The sequence below is a fragment of the Botryllus schlosseri genome, chromosome 8 (genome assembly GCF_051294905.1).
Source record: "Botryllus schlosseri isolate E-star chromosome 8, Bs_hap1, whole genome shotgun sequence".
Classification (NCBI taxonomy): Eukaryota; Metazoa; Chordata; class Ascidiacea; order Stolidobranchia; family Styelidae; genus Botryllus; species Botryllus schlosseri.
Window position 1 is genome coordinate 3,466,247 of NC_137243.1, and position 25,375 is coordinate 3,491,621.

General features: G+C 40.3%; 1 protein-coding gene and 2 long non-coding RNA genes across 3 annotated transcripts in view; all 3 read right to left on the reverse strand.

Annotated features, from left to right (window-relative positions):
- The window catches only part of LOC145444919 (uncharacterized), an 89,404-nt gene that overhangs the window by 58,926 nt on the left and 5,103 nt on the right, over positions 1–25,375 (reverse strand). The gene's annotated exons all lie outside the window — the stretch shown is intronic.
- LOC145444756 (sorting nexin-17-like) lies at positions 7,312–18,160 on the reverse strand. Its single transcript, XM_080322765.1, has 15 exons — positions 17,057–18,160; positions 16,860–16,934; positions 16,119–16,236; positions 15,992–16,056; positions 14,098–14,208; positions 13,947–14,037; positions 13,061–13,221; positions 12,803–12,895; positions 10,401–10,525; positions 9,820–9,886; positions 9,618–9,752; positions 8,815–8,892; positions 8,439–8,510; positions 8,343–8,378; positions 7,312–8,015 (listed from the first exon to the last, which is right to left on the reverse strand). Exons 1-15 carry the CDS (start codon positions 17,114–17,116, stop codon positions 7,923–7,925), a joined length of 1,380 nt encoding a protein of 459 aa, XP_080178891.1. The 5' UTR covers positions 17,117–18,160; the 3' UTR covers positions 7,312–7,922.
- Positions 21,473–21,876, reverse strand: LOC145444918 (uncharacterized). The gene is made up of 2 exons (XR_013916819.1): positions 21,708–21,876; positions 21,473–21,621 (listed from the first exon to the last, which is right to left on the reverse strand). It is a non-coding gene; the product is annotated as an uncharacterized LOC145444918 (long non-coding RNA).

Below are 25,375 nucleotides of genomic sequence, written 5' to 3' on the forward strand. Positions count from 1 at the left end.
TTCTTAAACCAGCGGGCTGTGGACACTGAATAGTGAACACCGCCCTACTCCCTACACCTGCGCAACAGAAATAATCGACCTTACGACGTTGTGCGCCATTTATAGAAATTTCTTCGACAATATAAACAAACTTGAAGCATAGACTACAGTCTGGGATATCTCCGTATCCCAAAAAATCGCGATATCACTATTAGTCTGTACCAGTTACAAACAGTCTGCGTTTACAAGTCCATTTCCAAAGTTATACGTGAGAGCTGACTTGTCGGCACTCGTCTTTGATGTTGCGGTGTATCAAAGGGTAATTACGTGTTGAATAGTTGGCATTATCCCTCGGATCTAAAAGCGCACAAACATTATTTACTCACAGGATATTAGTCTAGAAGAGATGTTGTCTATCATTTACCGAACAGTTGCTACATGAATCGGAATAGCAGTATGGTTTGGGTACCGAATTGTCTTCTAGTCGATGAAATGCAATACGCCAATACATAGCCTATATACATAGTTCTGTAAATATGGAGTGTGCCTACACTACATATCTATAGCTAGCAATAGCCTACGCAGCTTATATGTCATAACTTTCCGATTCTTCATTTGCTTATGGGTTTCGCATAATTGTGTTACATCTGCGTGAAGCTAGATCAATCTATCACGACAATAAGGCGTCAAAATCGTGGCTCGCGAAAGCCACAAGACTTGAGAGTCTGGTAGTTTGAGAATGAATTGACAAATAACGTCACAAACATGAAGCTATATTGGCAATGTTACGATGTGACATTCAGTCTCGAAATCTGAAAATCACAGTTTGAGTACATAGCGTCAATTCAATCATATTACACATCACATAACACCAGTGTTGGTCCTACGATTGAAGGGTGGGGGGCTGGGAGAGACTTCCGAGGGGGACTCTATAAATATGTATTTGCCGCTTCTGACCCCCCTTTCGCAGTTATTGTCATATCTATTATTGCATGGTTGCAGGGATAGACTATATCAAAACTATAAGTAGCCCTACCTCTGCCACATGCACAGACTTGATGATTATCGGGATATGGGACTTTTCTAACAAATGCAGAGATCTGATGATTGACCAGAGAGGGTGCCCTTCGACCAGGGGGACCCGGGCGACCGTCCCTCTCGCCCACCCCAAAAGCTACCACTGCATAACACATCCAACATATCACATGCGGGTTCGACAATTTTGAATCCACACGCGAAAGCGACTGAACAACATCATTCTGAAATATAACCATTAGATAGAAATGATAGTTGCTGTCATTTTATTCCCACTTCTCGCACAATACAATGCTGCAAAAGATATGGGACTCAAAAAGCGTATCGCTGTAACGGGTATGACCTCAAACTACAGATGTTACAGAGTATCGGCCTGCCTCTCCATAAACTTTTATATAGATTATATGAGCGATTTCCAACATACCGAAATGACGCAAGAGATCGTTCAGCACTGACTCGAAATGGTTTCGCTGGCTGTAGACGGATTTTTCCATTTATCCCAACAAACACCGCGATAAGTTTTATCGATTTCGAATGAGAGGATGATTTAGAAAATACTTATATAGACGCTTTTAGCACTAGGGTGCTGTCGCATTTGTTTTACAGTACATAAAGTTGCGACTGCTGAGACATCTGGCACGCTGACGGTAGTCAAAACGTGACTAGCGACATTGGTAATACTAATTCAATTATCTTTTGCGGAATAAGGAGTGAAAAAGTGAATTTGTTATCAATTTTCGCATTCAGGTTGAGCGAAGTCTATGTATAAAGCCTGGAGTGGATTATAACTTTCATTTTCGAGTGCTATTAGTCATTGATGGTAGAGTGTGAAGGCTAATCTGCCGGAGCACCTTTCACAAAAACTGGAGTAATCGTCTTGGTTTCAAAACCGGCGCAGCGAAACAACTAACCAACGGAAGTTACAGTGGGATTTGCCGAGATCCATAATGATATATCCTGGCAAGAAAAAAATGCCATACGAATGTGACTCTGGATTAGGCTACTTTGCAATCTAGTGCCAAGTGTGCCAGCTGAAGACTCGCATCTCTCACTAAAGACCATAATCCACAAGTAATAATCGATTGGAGACAATTGCAGTTGTAGAAAACAATATGAAAAGTACCATTGTGTACGGTTAATGGATGAATGGCAAGCTCCCAAATGCTTGTTAGCATTAGGGGATAACTAAAACATATTAATCGTAAGTTACGTGCTACCCTGTAATATGCGAACATTATTGCAAAGACTTTGGGCTCAATGATGACTAAGATAAATAGGTTTTCAGACAGGTCCTGCTTAATTCTGTAATAGCTGAAACCATCAATACTCAATATACTAGCTGACAGAAACGGCACACGTATAATTTTACAGGCAGATTAGCAACATATTATATTCATTAGGTGATAGAATTGCGCCGGGGTTAAGCCGATAAGTGTCTGGTATAATCGTTGGTATTGAAATATCTCTAAGCAATGTTTATTGTTGAGCAGCAGACGCTGTCGCGCGTTGGTGATAGAATAAATTAGCAATTTGTTTTGTACCCTAGGTTTTCAATATCAATATCTATTGTTCCTTATCTTCGAACATGTCTCTCTACCAATGTACCCATCCCATACATATGGATTAACCTGATAACATGTCCGCAACGTGTTTTGCACCTGACTCCCGCCAATTTCCTGTGATAACAAGATTACCCCTTGATAAATGATGATGGCGGAGGCAATTAAATTGAGGTATCATGTAGCTGTGGCTGAAATCAAGCTTTCGCCTGTCGCTGTCGCTACATCCAATTTGCATCATCTGCATAATTATCTATGCTCGATTTTTCGTGCTCGCTCTTGATACGCTCAATAACAAATCGGTATGCTTGTCGCACTGTCGCACCCATCGCAAATATACTCCAATTACTATGGTAAAAGTGCTAAATGTAAACTGCTGTTCGCTGTTAAACTGCAAGTTGCACCTCCATCAGTACTGTTGCCAAACGTGAAGCTTATTAGCGGCGGTCCGGCTACGAAAAGTTAAAGACTCATTATGAACGGTTCCATTGAGTATACAAACAGTGACGAACCTTGTTTATTTTAGACACGTGGAGACTTTTGTTTACCATCTGCAATTGTCGAGATTTGAAGGCGACGAATAAGAAAAAGACAGAGTGATGCGTATTGCGTGCTCTCAATTCATCATTTCAGCATGTCACTTGACAAATGATACTATCGCGATTGCGAGCTTAGGGCGCTAAATGTGGCGACAGACACGACGAAGTTTATTATGATTCGCCCTACGGAACCGACATACAAGTATGTTTGTATTGTTCGATTGTCCTCGACTGAATGCACTGTAACGCATCGTCACTTCGTGGCACTACAGAGAATGACATCAAGTGTATAGGTTAGCAATAACCGACTGGGCCGAGATTGGCATCCCAGCACATCGGAGGTAGGCCTGCTGATCCTGCTTGAGCGGCCGTTTACAATCGTAACGCAATTCTCTCCGAAAAGCCCTGTCAACCGCTTTGTGGTATTGGCTCTCGTGGCGATATGTCATATTATTTGGTCCGTGGACATATGAGCATGCGACATTACAGCATGCGACACTTCGGCATGCGACAATTTGGCATGCGACACATGAGCATGTGGGTTAAATTACGGGTTAGGGGTAGGTTAGGTTAGGTTTATGGTTGGGTTAGGGTTAGGGTTTAGGTTAGGTTAGGCTATGTTAGGTTAGGTTAGGCTATGTTTCGGGTTAGGGTAAGTTTTTGGGTTATACAGTCACATGCTGAAGTGACGCATGCTGATGTGTTCCATGCTGAACTGTCGTTTTCCATTGTGTCGCATGCTCATATGTCGGGCAACCATATTATTTATGTGGCGATTTCTATAATCAAATAATGGAACCATACAGCAATATCTTAGTTAGACTCATTAGGGCCCCACCATCAGCTTGTCGGTTGCTCCTTATAATAATGTCTCTCAATTCAATTCATTTATATATTTACAATTTCATCATTTCAATACACCACAACCACAAGTCTGCGATACAATGAAACGATAGGAAGGTGTAGTCTTTGAAATCAGACACCCACCTGGCCTAGGCGATGTGAAAGGAGGCAACACATTGCACACTGAAAGAAAAGTAGAAGAAGAAATATAAAAGGACAGACCAGAAAAGAGGTGGCAGGTGTCGCATGGCGAGATCAATATTTCAGGCCGTGGTCTGGTAAACTTGAGGGCTGACTAGCATTGATTCAGTAGAATTTATTTGTATTTCAACTTTAATGTGGACACTGGACGTGGACATGCTCGACGACGACTGGACGACGTGGACGCGCGTGTGTTGTACTTTTGCACTTTTGATAGCAAGGTAACGAAGTCATTGGCATTTTCAGGGTCGTGACCGCAAATCTTTTATTTTTAGGACAACGACTATTATTATGGAGTACCTGATGCTGTAGCCTAGTTCTTGCAGATAATGCTCAGCAGATAATGCCGCATTGTAGGGTAGAGTGGGGCAACACGCCTACCTAAGTGGGAAACGTCATAATATTCCCCCAAATTAGTCGAAAAGGATTGGATTTCGGAAGTTGCGCGTAAGATACCATCCCAAATCTACATCGATCGTCTGGAAAGTACAAGTTTTTATCATATGTAAAATTATCATTCATCTATGTCCAGTTTGTCCACCAATTGGACGTTTTGTTACATGGGTGGCGCAAAACGCCTCCATTAGCTTTTTACCCCGTTATACCCTACTAAATACAGCATGCTACTCAGTAACTGAAAAATATTTAATCCCTACACAGACACATGCCTCTCCGCCTCATCATGGCGTACCGGATCTTTTGAAAACAAATTTCATCCAGAAATACCAAGTGATTATGATAAGTCAAAACACTAAGTCCGAACGGGGCCTACGATAGGCTCCGGTCCGAAGTTATCGAAATGTATCTTGTTTAGTCAGAGGTAGAGACTATATTCGCCAGCTGAATATATATGTTGATAGAAATGGCGTTCTCTGAGAAGGCATCCTTGATGAACCCATAAACGGCTACTCATTCCATATTTACTGGGTTTTAAGGGGTGGGACGTTTTACCTCAGGCGTATAGGGTAGGCGTTTTAGCCTCGAGTTCGCCAATGTTTGTGGATCAGCTACCAGGTGGTTATTGTGTGAATTCCCCTTCGGACTGTGGCTTAAATCCAACTATACGTGCAGTGAAATCATAGGACCGGAAAACTCTCCGTAGAATCCGTTAAATACAACATTTCACTTGGTTGTAAAAGTCTATCTTTTGGAAATAATATGATTAAAAGTCATAAATTCTCATAAAACGTTACAAATCTTCATTCGGGCATGGAAATCAACGTGACTTTCGTCTGGCCATTGGGCGATATTTGCGATACAGTGACGCTTTCAACGCTCGCTTTGTTCTGTCATGTTGATGGTGGGCGTAGTGTTACTTCGCCTGGGCGTTTTACCACACTCTACCTTCAGGTTTGATTGGAATAATGATTTAAAGAGCATCAGAAGAACCCAGAGTGGCATGTAGTCTCTAAGGCTGTAGAACAGCACAGTTCCGTGATAATTTTTTTAGTGTAAGCTAAATAGGCCTACTAACTTTATTAACCGGACCAACGTAGCTGGTACGAGGAGTAGGCCTATGACGCTTCGAGTATTTATTACTTACTGTATCATCCAGAGGCAATGTCTTTCGAGTAGCTTGTATAAGGATGATTGATACTGATTTAATTTCAAATCAAAATACAATATCTTAGTATATTGTGTCGTGCTACGATTCGAGTTAGACTTTCAGTTTCCTTGAACTAGCTTTTTCATACCTTAATGACCTGTAAATCATGATTTGTCTATAGTCGTATGCTGGGCTCAAATGCGTTAGTAGGGCAACCTAATCGGATTAAGGTAGGCAAGGATGCTGATTACGGATGACGGGATCGGGAGGTCTGCGTACGGGAAATCGATTCGATGTCATAGATGTGCTGCCCTAAAAAAATTGTATGTAGCCCGCAGGCACCTTACTGCGATACGTCAAGCCCGCTGTGCCTTCAGGATCTCCACGCTGCGAACACCTTATGTTCGATCCAACAGTGCAATTGTGTCGCGACCGTACATTAGTCAGCATGGTCGAACACACCGTTTCGCGTCGTGGGAAATTGGCCGCACAAAAACAGTCTGCGGGAGATGCACACCTCAGACACTGACGCCAATCAAGCCATTTGGAGCTGCTAGACGCACATAATTAATATGTAGGTTGCGTATGAAAGTTTACTTTGCAGTGTGCCTCGTTCTAATGCCTACATACAGGTGCAGCATCACATAACAGTGGCGCAGCTCCGGAATGTTCTCTCTCTCTCTCTCATTGATGCAGCTCCAGCGAGCTGACCTTCTCTGAAAATATAGTTGACAGCCCCAGTTTTCCAGAAGTACTAAATTCCACATCCTCATCGAACACAAAAACGTGTCGGGCATTTGATCCCAACAAAGTCCATCGTAGAGTATTGAACATTTCACATCACAGTTACGATGTGAGACATTCATGTAGGTTTGATGAGACGAGTTGCACATCTAAATCCGCCACAATCTAATCTAATTTGTGAAATGTCGCTTCGCTCTATTACAATCTAATTTGTGAAATGCTTCTTGGACGTAATGCTAATCTAATTTATGGTTGTGTTAACAATACTACCGAATCTATTTTGCGAAACGAACCAAGCCTGCTGCACAGACATTTGCTATTCTCATGCTTTATGAGAATGATCCGTACTCTGATTTGATATGAACTAACTTCATTCCATGCCCAAGTTTTTTGCGAATACATTAATTCTAATCTACGTTCAAAAAAATGTGTAGTTATAATTCTAATCTAATTGGGAAAAAGTGTGTAGCTATAATTCCAGTTATAATCTAATTTGAAGAAGATGAAAATTATCTAGTTGTTTGTCTGGCACACCGGCTTGTTTGAAATTTATTTATGCGTTACACGGTATGACTGAATCGTAGCAAGGAGTCACGCAGTTCTTACAATTCTCTGAATCATACCAGCTTCTTCCGCAACGTAAGATACCGACAACACAGTGACAAGAACTGTTTCCCGGACCACGCTTTTTTATTTACATCGACTAGGCCCAGGCGAGTGTCTTGATTCCAAAGACTTGGTCCAAGCCGTTTTGACACATGCTATCTTTTCATTGTATCGCCGTCTTATTGTGTTTACATATGATCAAATTATTAATTACCTGACACTGATACCGCACTCTCATTCATTCAACCCATTCGCCAAGTGCAGTGGCTGATATATATATTTAATATCATGACAACAATGATAAAATACTGGATTGGGAGCGAACATGATATACATGAATCACTGCAAAACTTGCTAGCACTTTCAGGCAAAAACATTGAAGCCACAGAAATCTTCGTAACACAATGAATACAGCGGCGAAAAAATCGTATCAGAAAAAAGCAAAATTGCACAAGTAACCTTAAATTTCACAAGCATATATTCCATAGATTCAATCCGATAGATATACAAAAAATAGACAGACTCTAACGGTAGTTTACCTGCCGAAGTACGTGCAACAGAAAATCGCGCCGTCATAGAAAAATAACACACAGCGTACAATATTATGGTCACATCTTAACGGTTGTAGTTATAATTTCGACTCCATAATACGCCAGAGAATGTTTAATAAATAGCAATTCAATGAGTATGATTCACCACCTACATATTCAGTTAAAAAGCATCGCGAGATGGCGCGTTATTTGCGTAGATTGTGAACTTATTGAAAATCAGGACTACATGTTGCTCTGTTATGATCAAGGAAAATAATAGCTTTTGGTCGCGAATAGGCACTTGGGGTGAGTAATGGGCGTGGGGATGACGAATGATTGATCACAAATCATCATCCCCAATTCCCTCGAAAGCAGTGTAGTTCGTTGAAGATGCTTCTTCGACAGACTGATCTTCGCTGTTTGAAGAAGGGCTCTGCAAGGCAACAATATATATAAGTACACGTAGGAACATGCATATACAGGCAGTTTTTCACCCAGTAGCTCCGCGTTGTATTTAAAATTTGGTAGTAAATAATAGTTATCTAGGTGGGTACTTCTATTTTTTCAAATCCAAAATTTTCCACTGCAATAGCTTCGCTTCTACAGGTGGGAATTGTGCCAAATTTGAGGTGCGGCATTTTTTTTATGCAACTTAACAATTCTATCAGCTAGCCAGGGAAATAGAGAAAAAAGTTATTATTGAACACCCCTAGCGCACATGGCATTTTGCACTAAGCGGAAACAGTACACAAAATCTTACCGTTGCTTTTTTTGAAGAGTCTTTGGCATCGTTGACCTTGAAAAATAATTCGACCATGAAACATAGTCTGCAATCTACATAGCCTTCAGAACGTACCTCAGGACCGAACAAGGCTTCTGAGCTTTTATCTCTTGGCTTGAACCTTATACTGTTCTTCGACTTTTCAGGCTGGCAAAATAAAAGTGTCACATGAATCTCGGTTCCGTATCTTTAACAAAAGCTGTCCAAGAATGCAAGGAATGAGAACAGTCGTAGAGCTGTAGGCGCAGAATGCAGACCCTCCATATTTCATTATCACTGGTGTTCAGCAAGCGTTTCATTGCAATGCATGCAATAGAACCCATGACCATGCACTTTTAACCATTTCATCATAATTGAAATGAGTTATTCTGCAGACAGTAGTCCATGCAATACGTCTGGCAAGGCACCACCAAGTATACACAAACACTCTTGAAATATCTTGAAAACTCACCTTTCGTATCTTTCCTCCTTTTCTCTTGCGCAGAAGTTCGTCGACCATATCCTTGATGCACATGCTCATCATAATGGCCTGTGTATTCAATAGTGTTGCCAATGAAATGAGAGGCTATGCATGATCGTGATTCTCAAACACTTGAGACTCGGACCAACACTTTTGTATGGCCTGTGTATAATGTGTATATCGAACAGCACTCGACCAGTAGAGAATTGATATCAATAAATAAACAGAGATAGTCTAGCTAGTAGAAGTGCAAGTAACGTCATAATTTACTACTCAATTACAAAAAGCGATTTGCGAGATGTGTCAAAACTACTGGAAGTAGAGGCGGAGAATGTAAGTACTTCAATAATTAAATTTGTTGATGGTTTGCATACTTTTAAAAGCAAATAAGAGAAGGGCTACTTTCAGAATATCAAGCTGCAATCTATGCGACAAACGCAAATGATAATGACGCTTCGAACGGATGCAATTTTCAAAAATATATTCGCTCATTCAGTAGCGTGATAAAAGGCAATTTCATGCTGTTCTTGTCACAATTTGAATCGTAAAAGTGACGCAAAGACATCCGGAATCTACTTTCTCCGGTACAAATTCAAAGATGCCAGAAATAAATTCGATACCAAAACTGTTGAGTACCAGTAGAAGTAGTCTGACAATATAGGTACTCGAGCTAGTAATGAAACTACTTGAACCCTACTGGAGCATATTCCGAGAATGTAGAAGTACATTGTTACTGACCGCCATTGTCGATAACCAAATGCATAGACCAGAACGAGCTAAAAAAATACCCATACCTGGTCGCTTATAACCGAAATCCATTTCATGTTCCCTTTGCTGACGAGATACTCGAAGCTCAACTGTAGCAGAGGCTGCGCGTCTTCGACGGTGTTCTGGTTGACGTCGGAGTCTTTCGTAAAGTGCGACGACGCCTGGGGGATACAAAAAAAAACGGGACATGGCACAAAAATCTACGCATACGCGAACTGTGCATATTACCCGCCAACATCGAATCCTCGTCACGGAGAACGTGCTCTCTTTCACCCGCGAATTGCCCATGTCCACTCTGCCGAGATATTTCGTTACAAGTTAAACGGGCAATACGATTATACTACTCCAATATGAATATAGTAATTCTACTGATTTGAGTAGAATAGTGAGAGTGACTTTTTCGAGTAATGAAAATATACGCTCCTCGCCACAAGAGTTATATTTGCAATATTATTTCCCACTGTGGCATCCTTGAAACCTCAATTGGGCGTATCGCAGCATACGGAACATGCTGTACAAAGATTCGAACGTTAGTGGAAATGCTATATCTGCGTAGTCGCGATCGACCCACAGCATTGTCACAAAGTACAATGAAACAGGGCATGATCGAAAAAACACCAAAATATCTTGTGATGTAGAAATGGCATTATATTCTTTGGCATAGCAGAAAAGGTACATATAGTTGAGCTCTTAACGTTTCTCATCCTGTCATGACATCATATTTAGTGATACTCTAGCGCTTGATTAAGAAACGAATCATCAAGGTTTTGTCCAATCACAGAAACAAGACATCAGAAATTGAAATTCACCTGAAATGGATTTCATAATTCCCAACACTGACGATCACTCTTTTATTTTCAGAGGGGAAATCTGTCACGCAGGGCTCGAACTGCACGAACCCGTAATGACGAAGGGTACGACACAGCTTCAGACACTATAACGGAAATTGATAGGTTTAAATGTCTAACAAAAACACGAAACGCAGTGGGCCCGTCACTATAAATAATTCAACAGATTACACTTGTTTTGACCGGAAATGGTAGGCGCCATAGGCAGATTGCCACTGGCTACTGGAAAAAGATTGTTATTGCAGTAATCAGATAAGAGTGAGAAGAAAGACTCACTAAACGGACCAATCAGTTGAATCACAAATAGAACAAGTCCTTAACACATAGAATTATTAATGACTTGATGGGTTTTAACAAGCGACAGTAATCCGCAGTTCCAAGTTCAAAATTAGAAAATGGCCACCATTAATAATTGATGAAGAAGACAAGACTCAATGTGAAGTATTACATATCCTTATAAAAACAAAGTATCCATTTTGATTTATTGGAAAGCCATCTGTCGCGCAGTGGAGAAGAATGCAATGTCAATGACATGCCTCCAAGGCAAGTATTATTGACCTGGTTTACATATGCAGCTAAATAAATTCAAACAGACCAACTAATAAAGTATTTGCGGATAGCACATGCCGATTTTCGTTCATATAACAACTATATGATAATGATATTTGACAGATATCCAACTAAGCTGGTTGAAACATTATAATTAAGTCATGGTCATCTGTTCAATATGGATTAAGGTACCAAGAACACAAATAGGTTTTGCCCTCGGGCTTTGTTCAATCACAATGGTTCTTAACATTGGCGTTGTCATTAATCAAAGTAGACAATAATAAAATATATCCAATAAAAACAAAAGTGTATCAAGGTCCAATCAAGTGCCAATTATAAAGAATCAGCTCAGAGTGGTTTTCATGGAATTTCATACATCAAAACGGACTATGCCAACCCCGACAGATTACACATTTATTGTTGTCAAACGATCACTAACAAATTAAGTTGAGAGTTGCTAAACCAGTTTTCACAGTACATCTGCATTACTAGCTACAGCCAAGGTAATATTTAGACATCCAACTCAATAGGCTTACACATGATTAGCAAGTTGAAGGCGATTCCATGAAATCATGGAGCAAATCTATGCCTAGATTGCTGGAGCATCTCAGAGCACAATCTAATGAAATACGAGCAAATGCTAGGTAGCATAGGTAAGTATAGCAGGCAGAGGTAGCCTACTTGAGTAGGCTTATAGAAAAGCTATCACAGACTAGCTCTGCTTAACTTCTGATCTAGTCAAGTCTGTTGATGTGAGGATTGCAAGACACAAGGAAAATCATAAAGGTTAACTAGCGGTGGTCAATAAAGCTACTGATGTTACTAAGCTGAAATTGCCAAGGCGAGCCAACATCAAGTTAAGCTACGAGAATATAAAAGGTTGGAGTACCTTAAAAATCGCAAATCAGCAAGATGAATTTTTTGACACCAACAATGCATCATTGTGCAGAGAGAGAATGAGATAACTAACAATTTTCAGTGGATATAACCAATCTGGCAAAATTACAATATTTTACTTGACAAATTACGCATGAACTTGATTTTATAACTTGACGGCAGACTTGTGCATATACAAACTAACATTCTAGCAAGTGGACAGTCAGCTAGCTAACTACCGGTTCTAGTTCTAGTTCTTGTTGCGAGTTTTGAAAAGCGAGTATTTCTAGTTCTAGTTGCGAGTTTTGAAATTGAGTAACTCTTTTGCGAGTTTTGAAGTGGGTAGTTCTAGTTGCGAATTTTGAAGAGTAGTTCTAGTTCTAGCTGTGAGTTTTAAAAAGTGAGCATTTTTAGTTCTAGTTGCGAGTTTTCAAAAGTTGATACTTCTAGGTCTAGCTGCGAGTTGCAGTTTTGAAAAGCCAGTAGTTCTAGTTCTATTTGCGAATTTTGAAAAGTGATTGGTTCTAGTTCTAGTGCGAGCTGAGAGTTTTGAAAAGCGAGTAGTTTTAGTTGGGAGTTTTGAAGAGTAGTTCTAGTTGTGAGTTCTGAAAAGTGGGTAGTTTTAGTTCTAGTTGCGAGTTTTCAAAAGTGAGTATTTGTAATTCTAGTTGAGTGTTGAAAGTTTTCAAAAGTGACTAGTTCTATTTGCGAGTTTTGGAAAGTAAGTAGTTCCAGTTCTAGGTGTAGGTGCGAATTTTTAAAATCCAGTAGTGGACATTTGTAAAAATCCAAAATCAACGGGTCGAATACTACAACTACTAAAGTCAACCTCTGTTGAGTAAATTAGAAAAGAGTAGAAGTAGCCTACCTCACAAGAGAGATTACCACGGCCCAGACAGGTGACAAGCTAGTTAAATCAAGGAAGACTAATTCCTGACCTCTCTCTTGGATCCTCTAGATTGCAGAGACGCTATCCTTTCTTCCGCTTCCGGCGTGGAGACGGTCCATCCTGCTTTCACGTCACTGATGGCCTGGAGTTAAATATTATTAGAATCCGCCCGTAAATTTTGACGTGCTCAAGAGAAACATTTATTGGTGTCACGGGGAACACTAGTCTGTAAATGATTGTATACTGAAAAAGTACTATTTTTTGGTGTTTCGTTACTTCATGAGATTAATCTCCGACCAATCCCTACCTGGACATGTAACAAGTTGAAAGTCGTTATATCCGTGATGAGATCATCATCGAATTCTTGATCCCAGTATGCTTTCCGGATTACTACTTTGTGCTTGCGCCTCTCCAATATGGCCTTCACCGATATAAATGGCGATTCGAAATCTTGAAGCTTTCGAATGACTGTAAATTGCAGTAAGAACTTGATTAAGAATTTGATTTAAGAATTAAAATTTCAAACTCATCAATTTTCGTTTTGCTAGTTCACACTACTCGGAAGGAAATTTCGAGACAAATGAAAATTATTATCGTCGTTCAATATTTCTCAGGTGAAATTCAACACATATATGGATTAAATTGCTCACGTTGTCAGAATTTTATTCCTGAAAATAGAACTTATACAACTGGACCCAAAATGACAGGATATCATTTCCATTTCATAGTATATCCATACTTGAATAAAAAAGGCTGTTTTGGGCTGATACTCGTCAGAGGGGCAATCGTCAGCAACTAGCAGAGAATTGATAAGATCATTACATTCCAGCAATCTTCTCACCAAATATACATACGATTGCTGATATACAATGTTCTTAGCAATTTTTTACTGGGGTAATCGTCAGCAAGTAGTAGAGAATGGAAGAAAACATTATACATTAACAATTACAACCAAATATATATCCGAGTGACGATATATATTGTTCTTTTCAAATTTCCACTAGTTGCTGACAATTGCCCCTGACGAGTGTCAGACATAAGTATTTGGGTTTCTTACAATTTCCCGTAATAATAAAGCGTATATCTCTTACTTGCCTAACCGATTCAAGTATTTTGTCACTGGATAGTAGGACACCTTCACTGTGTCTCAGACATATAATATTATGATGAAAGAATCACCACAGAAGGCATACTTGACAGTTTTCCATTTCCTTTGTTCTTCATCAGAAACAAGCCAAAGTAATGAACAAAATCTTCCGGGATCCCGATACTGGCCGCTGCATTCTGCAAGGAAAAGTAATGTGAAACACAGGGCCGGAACTATTCCGACAAAACACCTGTCACCTCCAGTACGTCATTCGTTTGATCAGTGCTGTTGATGTCAATACAAACTTTGGCCCCATTCATCAAATACACCTCTAACGACACCGGTATTGTTTCTTCACGCCTCGTTTCCTGCAAAGCCACAGCATAGTGTTTTAAACCATCATGTTATTCATATACACAGAATACACTCATCACTAAAATTGCACAACGCAATTAACAGCATATGATACTAAATCTACGAGGTGGTCACTAGGGCTGGGCATAATGATTCGAGTACTCGAATCTGAATCGAGTAGTAGTTTTAATGATTCGAGTCGAGTAGTAAAACACGATTCTTTCGAGTACTGAAATTATACGCGCTCCTCGCCACTGAAAGTTAATTTATCAACAAGAATTATGGTTTCGATACTAATTTTCACAGCCTTGAAACCTTGACTGGTCGTACCGTAGCACACAATACTCATAGTACAAACTACAAGTCGTTACTGGGAATAACGCATTTCTGAAGTCATGATCATTCCACAACATTGCCACCTAGTGAAATGAAATCAGTGTGGTCCAAAAAATACCTAGCTATCTTTAATATGATGATAACGGACATTATATTCTTTGTGGTGGTATAAAAGGTACATATTTGTACTTTGAAATACTATATCCGGTTATGACATCATAATAAGTGATACTCGATTACTCGACTCGAAGCAAAATACGTGATTCAGAATCGAATAACCCGGGTACTCGATTTTGCCCAGCCCTAGTGGTCACTAACAAAGTACTACAAGTTTTGGAGTAATTAAGTACGTTATACCTACTTGTACTACTTGCTCAATTGGTAATATTTTAGATCACTTCCAATTAGACAGTTTTTCAGGCAAAACTCCTTACTTGCCACACTCTGGATCTTGAAGAGCATAGCGCAGTTTGGGACAAATCTGCATCATTTTATGACTCAAATTGTCTTAATAATGGGCAAAACAGACCCCTTTTACGACAATTCAACATATATTCAAAGAATTCATCTATTTGGGGTGACAGCAATCTTTTTGCACCAGTCGCGAAGGTACATCTCGCAATTTCATAGCAGTACTCTCCGATTAACTGCTTGAAGCATGTGAGCCCTGGACTAAATCTACTCGAGTTCTCTCAAAGCTTTAACATTCAACTTCAACCCGAGGTACTTTTGAAACGGTTCAGAAATCGCTAGTAATATTAGCAATTTGCTTTTACTTCTACTTGAAGAGCCAACGTACAATTGTCAACGTACATGAGGAAAGCTAAAACCTACCTAAAACCATATCAATACTCAAATAAATTATTTTGCGGGCAAGAAAATCATTGCACCCCCACCCCCCCCGACAACTATGCTTGTTAGGCACCAGCATCACCAACGCGAGTAGATGTTAGGCTCCCAACTATGCCGTCTAAAGCTCATTGATTTTGGTCTGTATTTGTTTGCAAATATGGTCACTACTTACACAGTGATCGGGCATACCCGCAACATTATGGCTATGACTAGAGTCAGACCAATTATCGAGTCGACATCACAATTTGAAAAAAATTCGGCCACAAGAGGCCAACATGGTAGTAGGGGAGTCCAGAAAATGATAATCTGTGTCTGCTTAACTGGAAATATGGATATATTTCATAGGCAATAGCTTACAGACTGTGTCCAGACACAGCCTTTCCAGTCTACTTCACATCCAAGCATAGCCTAGCAATGGAGATAAAGCTGTTATAATAAAACCTCAGAACTTCTGAAATGTGCCTCTGAAATGTGCCTTAAGGTAGATGCCATATCTTTTGAATATCGGCTGAATATTTCGGGGCTATTGGGAACGGGTTCTAGTTATTGGTATCAGTCGAACTCTAGATATGACACAGAGTTACGCATGTAATGATGAGACTGTTTTACCTGCTGAGCTTTATGAAGAAAAGCGCCGAACATTCCACTGGTCCAGATCTCTTGACACTGGCCGACTGCGTCAAACAGAAAAGCATTATCATTCCAGCGTAACATTCACCGGAATGTCGTTTCCCACCACTTTGGACATATTTTTCCAGCTGCACGCGTCGTTCATTCAAACTGTCACCTTTCAGAGAAAACATCTTCTTCGGCGGGAAATCATACAGCTCCGCTGTAGGGAACTCGTTTCTGAGCTGCAAAAAGAAATTCACTGAACATTCACAAAGCGACGGCGCCTTTTTCTGATCAGGCTCATCATTGAAATCATTCGAAATGTTTGAGTTTGTTGTTAATAATTTTATCCTTTTAAAAACAGCACAAGATTTTGATACATTGAAAAGATAGGAAGGTGTCAGAACAACTTGGAGTAGTCATTGAACCATCAAATACCTAATTAATTGATCTCAACCAGAATTGACTTGATTAGACGAATTCTTGGTGTACAGATACTTATCGTTCTCGTGCTAGAATGTGCTGTGATTTTATATGAACTTGACTTGATTTTGTTGGGTTTCTTTTTATTTATGAATTTAATTCAGTGGCTAAGGTTCAGCAAACTAATTCTAATCTAATTTGGAAAAAACTGTACGGCTATAATTCTAATTCCAATCTAGTTTCGATACGATCAAAATTTTCTAATTGTCCTTATAATTCATTGCATGCGCATCAAAGCAAGCGAAACTTAAATATCCTACTAGGCTGAAGATACCAGAATATGTACGAACTACGACCAATGCCAAAAGTGATCAATATTCGTGGGCTTGAAGAAACTTCATTAATGGCCAAGTAAATATTGTGTTCAACATGACATCCTCACCTGATCATTGAGGTCTCGAAGTTGACTGTATCTCAGACTGCAGTGGTGTACTCCATTGATATGGATGTCAAATACCTGTTGTATTGAAAGTAAAAAGTCATAAAGAACAACATATTGGCATATAAATTACAGCAATGAAATTTCACTTCAAGGTCTGTGTTAAGAATAAAAAAAACAGATATCGTTCTTTACGGTACCTGATACGATGATCCTGTTTCATCTTTTAGTTCCTGTGTATCGGGTATCGAAAAATGCATCACTAATTGTGACAACGATCAACAGAAATTTTCAACAGATCCAACCAGACACATATAATTGTGCGGTCCTCTATTGTTCTATCAGAAATTCTGCATAAATTCATAGACGACACGACACCAGTGAGAATGGCAACACAACAAACACCGCTGGGGATTTTAGAGAGTGTCACTGGTGTCAGTATCTTGTATTGAATGTGTCTACATTAGATAGTGTAAGTTAGCATACATGGATCTGGTCACTTTTTCGTGTCAGTCCTCCTAGTCAGCCCTCAACATTCACCGGACCACGACCTCACATATCGATCCGTCACATGCCACCTGATTTTGTCGCTTATCATTTTATATTTTCTTCTTTTACTTTCACTCGGTCAGTCGGTGTACATCATCATCATTGGTTTATTAGCAATTTTATCAGTTCAATACACCACAAAAATACGATACAATGAAAAGACAGGAAGATGTCGAAGCGACAAGGAGTAGTCTATGGAATCTGACACCCACCCTGGCCTAGGCGATGTAAAGAGGAGGCATGCACACTGAATGAAAGTAAAGAAGATAGTATAGAAGAAGAATGCGACAAGAAATAGGGCGGCATGTCATGGGAAGCGAGATCGATAGGTCAGTCGTGGTCCGGTAATCTTGAGGATGGACTGTATTTATTTAGTAGTAATTGCTTGTATTTCGACTTGAATGTGGACATGCTCGTCGACTGTCGGATGGCCGGCGGGATACTGTTCCACACATGCCTCCTATTTCATCGCCTAGGACCAAGTGGGTGTCTGATCTCAAAGACTACTCCAATTCGTTTCGGCACCTTCTCATCTTTCATTGTATCGCAGTCTTGTGATTTGATGTGATAAAATTTTATGAATAAACTTGACTTAATTGGACAAGCAGTATCAGTATCATCACAATCTCCACTGCAGTTGAGTTGAGTTCAACCCTAACAAGATAAGATTAATCACTAGGTACTTTTTATTCCCGATTACGGATTACAACACATGCTATCTTCAGTAGAGCATGTATCTCTAAGCTACGCACGTCATATAGTTTTAGTTATCTATAATCAGAAATGGCAAAACAAAACGATTCCAATCCTTGAGTTGGCCATAATCCGGTTCAGGAGCCGGAGCCAAAGCCGGATTTCGTCGACTAGATCCGGATTTTGAATTTGCTCGGACTCATCATTGGTTTATTAGCAATTTAGCAATTTATTAGCAATTCTAGCAACTCTAGATTACTAACCTACAGAGTTGATTTTATATTCGTCAGATTATATTTTCATTTGCCCAAGATACACGCAATGTACAATGCGATATACAAGACACAATGCGACGTAATTAACAGATAGGAGGATGCAGAACCGAAACGACCAGTTGTGGCCTCTCAATCAGGCATCCAATCCATCAGGTTAGTAATCTATACTCTGAGCTGACCATAGTCATTTACAGCTGTAAACGACTATGGCCTGGCCTTAGATTAAGAAAAACTCTGACAGTCTGATTTTAGCAGCACTAAAATACGAAGAATTAGCAGGATTTCGGCAGGATTTTTTCGGCCTATGAAATTCAGCCGGAGTCCGATGGATTCGGATTCCGAAAAAATAGTCATAATTTGCCCTATCTATCAGTGATGAGCATCGGAGCGGAGTCGGAGTGGATTCGGAGCGGAGTTTTGCCGATTTTGTGACAGTCGGAGCGGAGTCGGAGTTTACTACAGATATTTTTTCGGAGAATTTCGGAGTATTGTAACTTTTGTCTCCTATATCACTGGATAGCTCTGACTAGAATACACTCTTGATTATGATTACAAACCAAAGCACAGACAGGTGACACCTTGTAAAATTGTAATATGACAGGTAACATGCATGATTGTTAAGTGCATAAAAATCAGCCATCTGCACTGCAATTGGGGACTGGAGAGTAGACAATACTATGACTCCAACCATATTATCACATTAATTTATTAAAACACATTACCAAGTGTACCATGCTTGCCACTGTTTCGGATACTTGACGAGATTCGTCGGAGTATCTCGGAGTCTGGGATTGAGCTGTTCGGAGTCGGAGGGCGTTTTCCTCAGACACTAAAGTTGTCGGAGGGATTCGGAGTCTCAAAAAGCACTATCCGCTCATCACTGCTATCTATATATTCCGACATAGCCACACATTTACACAACGATGTCATTATCAGTATCAGTATCAGTTTATCAACAATTTCATCATTTCGTTGGGATGTTGATGACTTAAATATCAGTTCCGACGCATTGGCGCAACCAGGGGTCATCCATATTTTACGTATATTCTTCGCATGTATGGTATAGTCAGGACCGTAACAGCACTTCGTCAGCCCCCCCCCCCAAAAAAAACGTTGGTCTTGGGCCCTTATAATATAGGGTGATAAATGGAAATTCTGGGGGGCTTCGCCCCCAGACCCCCTCCAGCTATACGCTTTTGCCCGATACTTATCGGCTATATTGGATAAACTGTTTGCTGAATTAGTTGATATCGCCTAAACGCGCCAAGCGCGAAAAATTTCTATAACTCATGATTGAATCGGTCAATATGATCGGGAATTGCATAGGCCTATAATATATATTGCTATCAATTTTTTTATCCTCTCTCTGTGCCCGTAATCAGATTTACCGGTAGAGCTTAGTGAGGTATGTTGGAAAAGGTAGGACCCCTACAAAATATTTAAACATCTTTGGGCAGACCCGTTGGTATAATGACTTCATTACTTGATGCTATTTCGTGACCTCCTATCTGCTATGTCAAAAGTTAGTTACTAAACTAAAAGGCCCACACGATTGCAAATTGGTATTTCTTTACTGCCAGATAATCTTCCCTGCGGGATGTCATTTGTCTTGTGGGGTTCAGATCGCCAGGACAGGAACATTCGGCGCCAGCCATTTAGGTGCCTATGGACAATTAAACATATGTGTATATATATCGAAGTATTCCTTTTCGGTCAAGGTCTTCTCGCTGCTGATCGTCCTGGTACACTTCTCGGAGTCTTATAGTTACTTGGCCGATAACTTCATACGTCGTGGTGCGTCGTGGCGTGGGAATGGCCGACACTGAAGTGCCCATTACTATAAATCATGCGTATTTTTTGTTGGGGGAAGGGCACACAATAATCAAGTTATTGGGCAACATTAAATCGCGAGCAGCGCGAAAAAAAAATAGAAAAGTTGCATGAATTTTCAAAGAAATACTCTATAATTTATGTTAATTCACGAAATAATTTTGGGCCACCGTCGAGCTCGCCTCCCCCCAATTGGGGGGTTTGGGGTGTGGCAGTTGCAGTCCTGAGTATATAGGGTTACCATATGTCGTCTTTTAAGGGGATTTGTCCTCTTTTTTGAAAGTGTCCTCGGAGGACGCGCTAATGTCCTTTTTTTGAGAATTTGTCCTCAACGATGCTGTCTGAGCAGGTCAGGAGCAAGTGCGCACGAGAGTGAGAGTGTGAATGCTCAATCGGTGGCGCGACAATGGCCAATACGCTTGCTGTTTGCGCTGCTCCTCGCCTGCTCCTAGACGGCATGGTTGCGTCACGATACCATACTCCGTTTTATCAAATTTACTGCTCGGCAAGCCGGTAAAAAATTACCGTCAAATTGCCAAAAGTGTGACGTAGACCAATATCACTGAGCCGTGAGATTTGCTTGTGTCCACACCATATAGGACACTATGGTTCTGCTGACCGTCGCGCACCATTCAACTCAATCAGTTCCTCCAATTCTCAAGTTCTTCGGCGGTAACACAACGTTGACAATAAGCGAAAATCCCATGTTATAGGTATAGAGAATGATGGGGGCATGAGCCGATGAGCGTATGGTAATGACGTGTTATTATTGTGCTCTTGTTTACCACTACCAAAATGAAATTGATCGCAGCATATTGACATCATCAAGTATTTTTCCTAAATCTCAAACCATCGCGGACCACAGAATAATTAATTGCTGTCCGCAAGCTGCTCGCGAGTTGGTGACTCCTGTCCTTGGCTGACAGGCCCTGTTCGGCTGTGCCGTATTGGAAGTTTATCTCGACTCTTTACCACCGATGTCACTGTTTAAACAGCTTCGTAAAAAGCCCTGAAACAGAGCGACCCCAACTAGAAGTCGGCAGCAAAGCCTAGAAGACGGACGCACGCATGCAAGAGAGATAACATGAAGAGCTGGAGGACCCGAGATAGAAGTCTGCAATAGACTATACCCCGGGCCGAAACAACACTTCGCCAGCCCCCCAAAAAAACATTTTTCTTCGGCCCCCCAGATATGGTGTTCAACCGAACTTATGGGGGTGACGCTCCCCAGACCCTTCTCGATTTCAATTGAAATAAGCCCTCCAGGCCTCCACCCAACGACCGTAATTTTACTAAAGAATGCGACAAGAGCGCCAGCTAGCATTCATATGTCATTTTCTGATGAAATAGGTTTCGCAACAAGTGAATCTTTGCCATCGAGCGACTTCTTATCTTTCCCTTTCCTTTTCCAAATTGACCTGCAAATGTAAAATTCATCTCACATAACCATGAGTGCAGGCTTACACAAGGATAACCAATGCTTTTAGTGGGGTGAATCACTCACTTCGGCCTTTTTAAAGAAAGTGCTTCTTCTGTTGTGTCCGGTAAGGCAAGTCCCCCAGTTTCGGGCAATCTTAAAGTCAGAATGGCTGCAGATATAGCGAGGGATCCCATGATGTAAAATGGATATCTCCTCCCCTCTCCTTTACCTGAAAGGGCATTGTGTATGTAATGTCCAAGGACTGTTTCATGATAGTCTCCGTTCACATCGCTTTGCTACACGTAAGTAGTTATATAGATCGGTCGTGACCTGCAATGGGGTTCTTATGGGTGTGGCGGTGACGCGCCTGGAAAACTCGTGGTGGTGATGCGCCTTTTTAGACCCCCCTCTCGGCGGTGATGCGCCATGTGTTCTTATGGATGCGGTCGTGATTCGCACTTTTGGGTATAGGGTGTGGTCGTGATTCGCCGTGAAAACTCGTGGTCGTGACTCGCCTTTTTTGCTATAGGCGGTGGCGGTGATTCGCCTGTCGTGTATTCTTACGGGTTCTGTGGTGATTTACCATGTGTTCTTACGGGCGTGGCGGTGATTCGCACTTTCAGGTATCTCTCGCGTGGTGTTGAATATGTACGAGTCACCAACAATAACCGCGCAGACGGAAACGTGGCTTGTTGTGAGGATTAAGCAGTGCGACCTATATTTCGAATGACCTGCGCGCTGAATTGTTTCCGTGCAGTCGCTACTATCGATTATTACACTAGACCGGTCAGTGTGAAATAGTTTGATCGTAAATTATGATATATGATGTCGTAGTTTAGTCGTGTCAAATGACCGCTTTCCTCGCTATTGATTGCCACCTGAATAATACTTTCGGCTTATTCGCTGTTTCGCACCTATAGAATAGTCTGCTGTTCACAGTCACAACTTCATCGCGATGGCGCAATTTTCACACCTCGATCAGTAGAACAACACCGCACTAACCCGGTTGTCGAATCACATAGGTCATACATTTTACGCGAAATATTGTATTGTGGTATACAAATATGCAAACTATTCTTTCAATTCAACAAGTCTAGTTAACGAATCGATTTTCAAGCTGCCGACACAGTTTTTAACACGAGTGAGTTGATATTTCTTTCCGGGTACGAGCGAGGCTTTGTTCCATTGATCCAAAACCACCTCGCCAGTATCATCCTTCAATGTAAAACTGTATAATTTCAACTCCTTTCCGGCACCAGAATTGACCGTCTTCTCCTCTCGAGAAACACAAGTAGCGGCGATCGAGACGTATTCATCTTTATTTCCGTATACCGATTCACAGGTCAATAATGGGTATTCTTCAGTCGTATGTCTCGATTTTCCATGTAGAGTTACTGACGAAGCCCGTCCCAGTAATACAGCAGGTTTTCCAGTAAACTTGTCAATTTGAACCCAACCGGATTTGACCATGAGTTTTTTTCGTTTGGTGAATGCTTTCTCAATGTTCCCGAACAAATCACGATTGAAACACGTGAAAGATATCTCTTCGTTATTGCCGTCGATGAATATACCTTTGAGATATTGGCTAACGCCACCTCTTTTGGGTGATGAGACGAATTTGACGCCGACGTGAAAATTTGAAGTTGCTCCGACTCGCATAGTGTTAATGACGCTGTTCGATGCCATATCGTTTGGTAAAGTGAGAGTCATCAGTGTAACTCACTACACAAATCAAGTTGAATCGTATTTGAATGTATTGATTCGACCCAACTCAAATCCTATTAACGCGATCTGTTGAATCGAACGTAACCTGAATATTACTGACGCCAACATTCACCCTCATCGGATCATTCACACATTCCACGCCGCTGTTTTAACACTTATAGAATCAATACCAACTATCTCTGACCCGATAATATTCAATCATTTTGGTAATTCACCAACTTTAAATCCATTCGCGGGATGTACTAAAGGTAAATCCAAATAATCCAGAATGAAATATTTGGACTTTGACATTGTGTGAATTGAAATAGGATTGACAAACATGACTACCAACTTTGATCCAGCCACATTTCAAGATTATACTTTGAAACAAGTAATGTAACATTACAACTCTATTCACAATCCTGCTTTCCGTTTATCAAATAGATATTTTAACATCTTACCATACTCAAAAGAATTATTCACAACATTAACAATTGTTAAAAATCTAGTTTCACTTACTTGATTATATCATTACAACTCACAAATTTGAATTAATTCATCCTGGTTGTATTCGTATGCTCTATCTTTTTATTCAATTGTAAAGGTTGGTACTATTCTGAAGACAAAGTATTTACTAATCGGCGCACATACCATTTGACTTGGACATATTATATTTTGAGTATACGAGATTTGAATGTCTGAACAATAACTGAGAATTAATTTATCACAATTAAATCCGTATATTACAGCGTAAAAGATATTGGGATGTCAGCAACTCTGTACGGTCGTAGTTACAACCACATTAACTAATCTACCCAGGCAACTCGTCATGATCATTCCTGAAATCAACACAAACACGACCACTGACTTGAGTTAACCGCGAAACACCATCAAGTTTTAAATCCGCTTGCAGCTGACGGATTATTCGAATGCATCGATGGGGAATATTATTGAACTCGTCGGTATTGTTACTTCAACAAATTACACCGACTGCGAAAGTTAATATCGAATGGTAAGACTTGATCACATATTTGTTGATCACAGACATGACGAAAAAACATTACCGAGATTTTATAAACTAGTCATATTACTCTACACATCTATCAATATCAAAATGCGAGTCATCCAATTTTTCTACTAAAGTAACATTGCACTTTCGGATTCGGATTCGGTATAGTCATACAAATTGTATTAAATCCAACATCAAAACAAAAGGAATTTTTTTTAGTTTATTGAAATCAAATCATTCGTCTTCGACTTGTGCTTTTCTAGATTACCCGCGACAATTCGTTTCGAGTGAGTTGTAACCAAAGTCAAGATATCTTTGTGTCCACAGATATGGAAGATGAATATAGCTAACACAATCACGAATCGACGTTTCAGAGTATTTCACGGGTGTAATAAACTTGTTAGTGTCACCTATCTAAAAGTAGGCACGCGTTCGATTTCCATACCGACTGTTGCGATGTTTAGGATTCACTTGCAATAACCACGGGTAAGGATTTAACATCAATGTCGTTACTGTCGGAATTTGCGACAGAGAATTGAAACATATGCACTTTACAGAGTGTGAAAATATCACTTTGAGTATCGAGTACCGTTCGAAGCTAGTGATCAATTCTTAATCATTTCAGTAACTCCCCATTGTGCGTGCTAAATGTAAAATATCGCGAGGTTATACACTCTAAGACTTTGATTATTGTAAAAGTAAATTGTGATATGTTTGTTAGATGCATCCAATTCAACTAGAAGTGTCTAGTATCCAACACTCGTAATATCAAAAAAGTACTTGCTACACTGTTATTTGCTAAACGTGTTTTGTATTGTTGCTCATTTCTAGTATTGATTGAAATTGTTTTTGAACCCTCAAATAATAATTCCCGACATGAAACTAAGCCGCCGAAAGTCGTTACCATCACAAAGAAACAATTTGCACGATGTTTACTAAATGTATCCTATAGTTAGGTGTACTGGAATTATTTGTAAAACACACACACACACACACACACACACACACACGATCAGAGAAATTGGAAGTTTTTCCGTTG

Excerpts from the sequence above, each read along its gene's own strand:
- LOC145444756 (XM_080322765.1), bottom strand. The coding sequence starts at position 17,116 with ATGCATTTTTCGATACCCGATACACAGGAACTAAAAGATGAAACAGGA. Across the intron at positions 12,896-13,060 it reads TCAACTTGTTACATGTCCAG|GCCATCAGTGACGTGAAAGC; the intron begins GTAGGGATTGGT and ends ATTTAACTCCAG. Across the intron at positions 10,526-12,802 it reads CTAGAGGATCCAAGAGAGAG|TGTCTGAAGCTGTGTCGTAC; the intron begins GTCAGGAATTAG and ends TTTCCGTTATAG.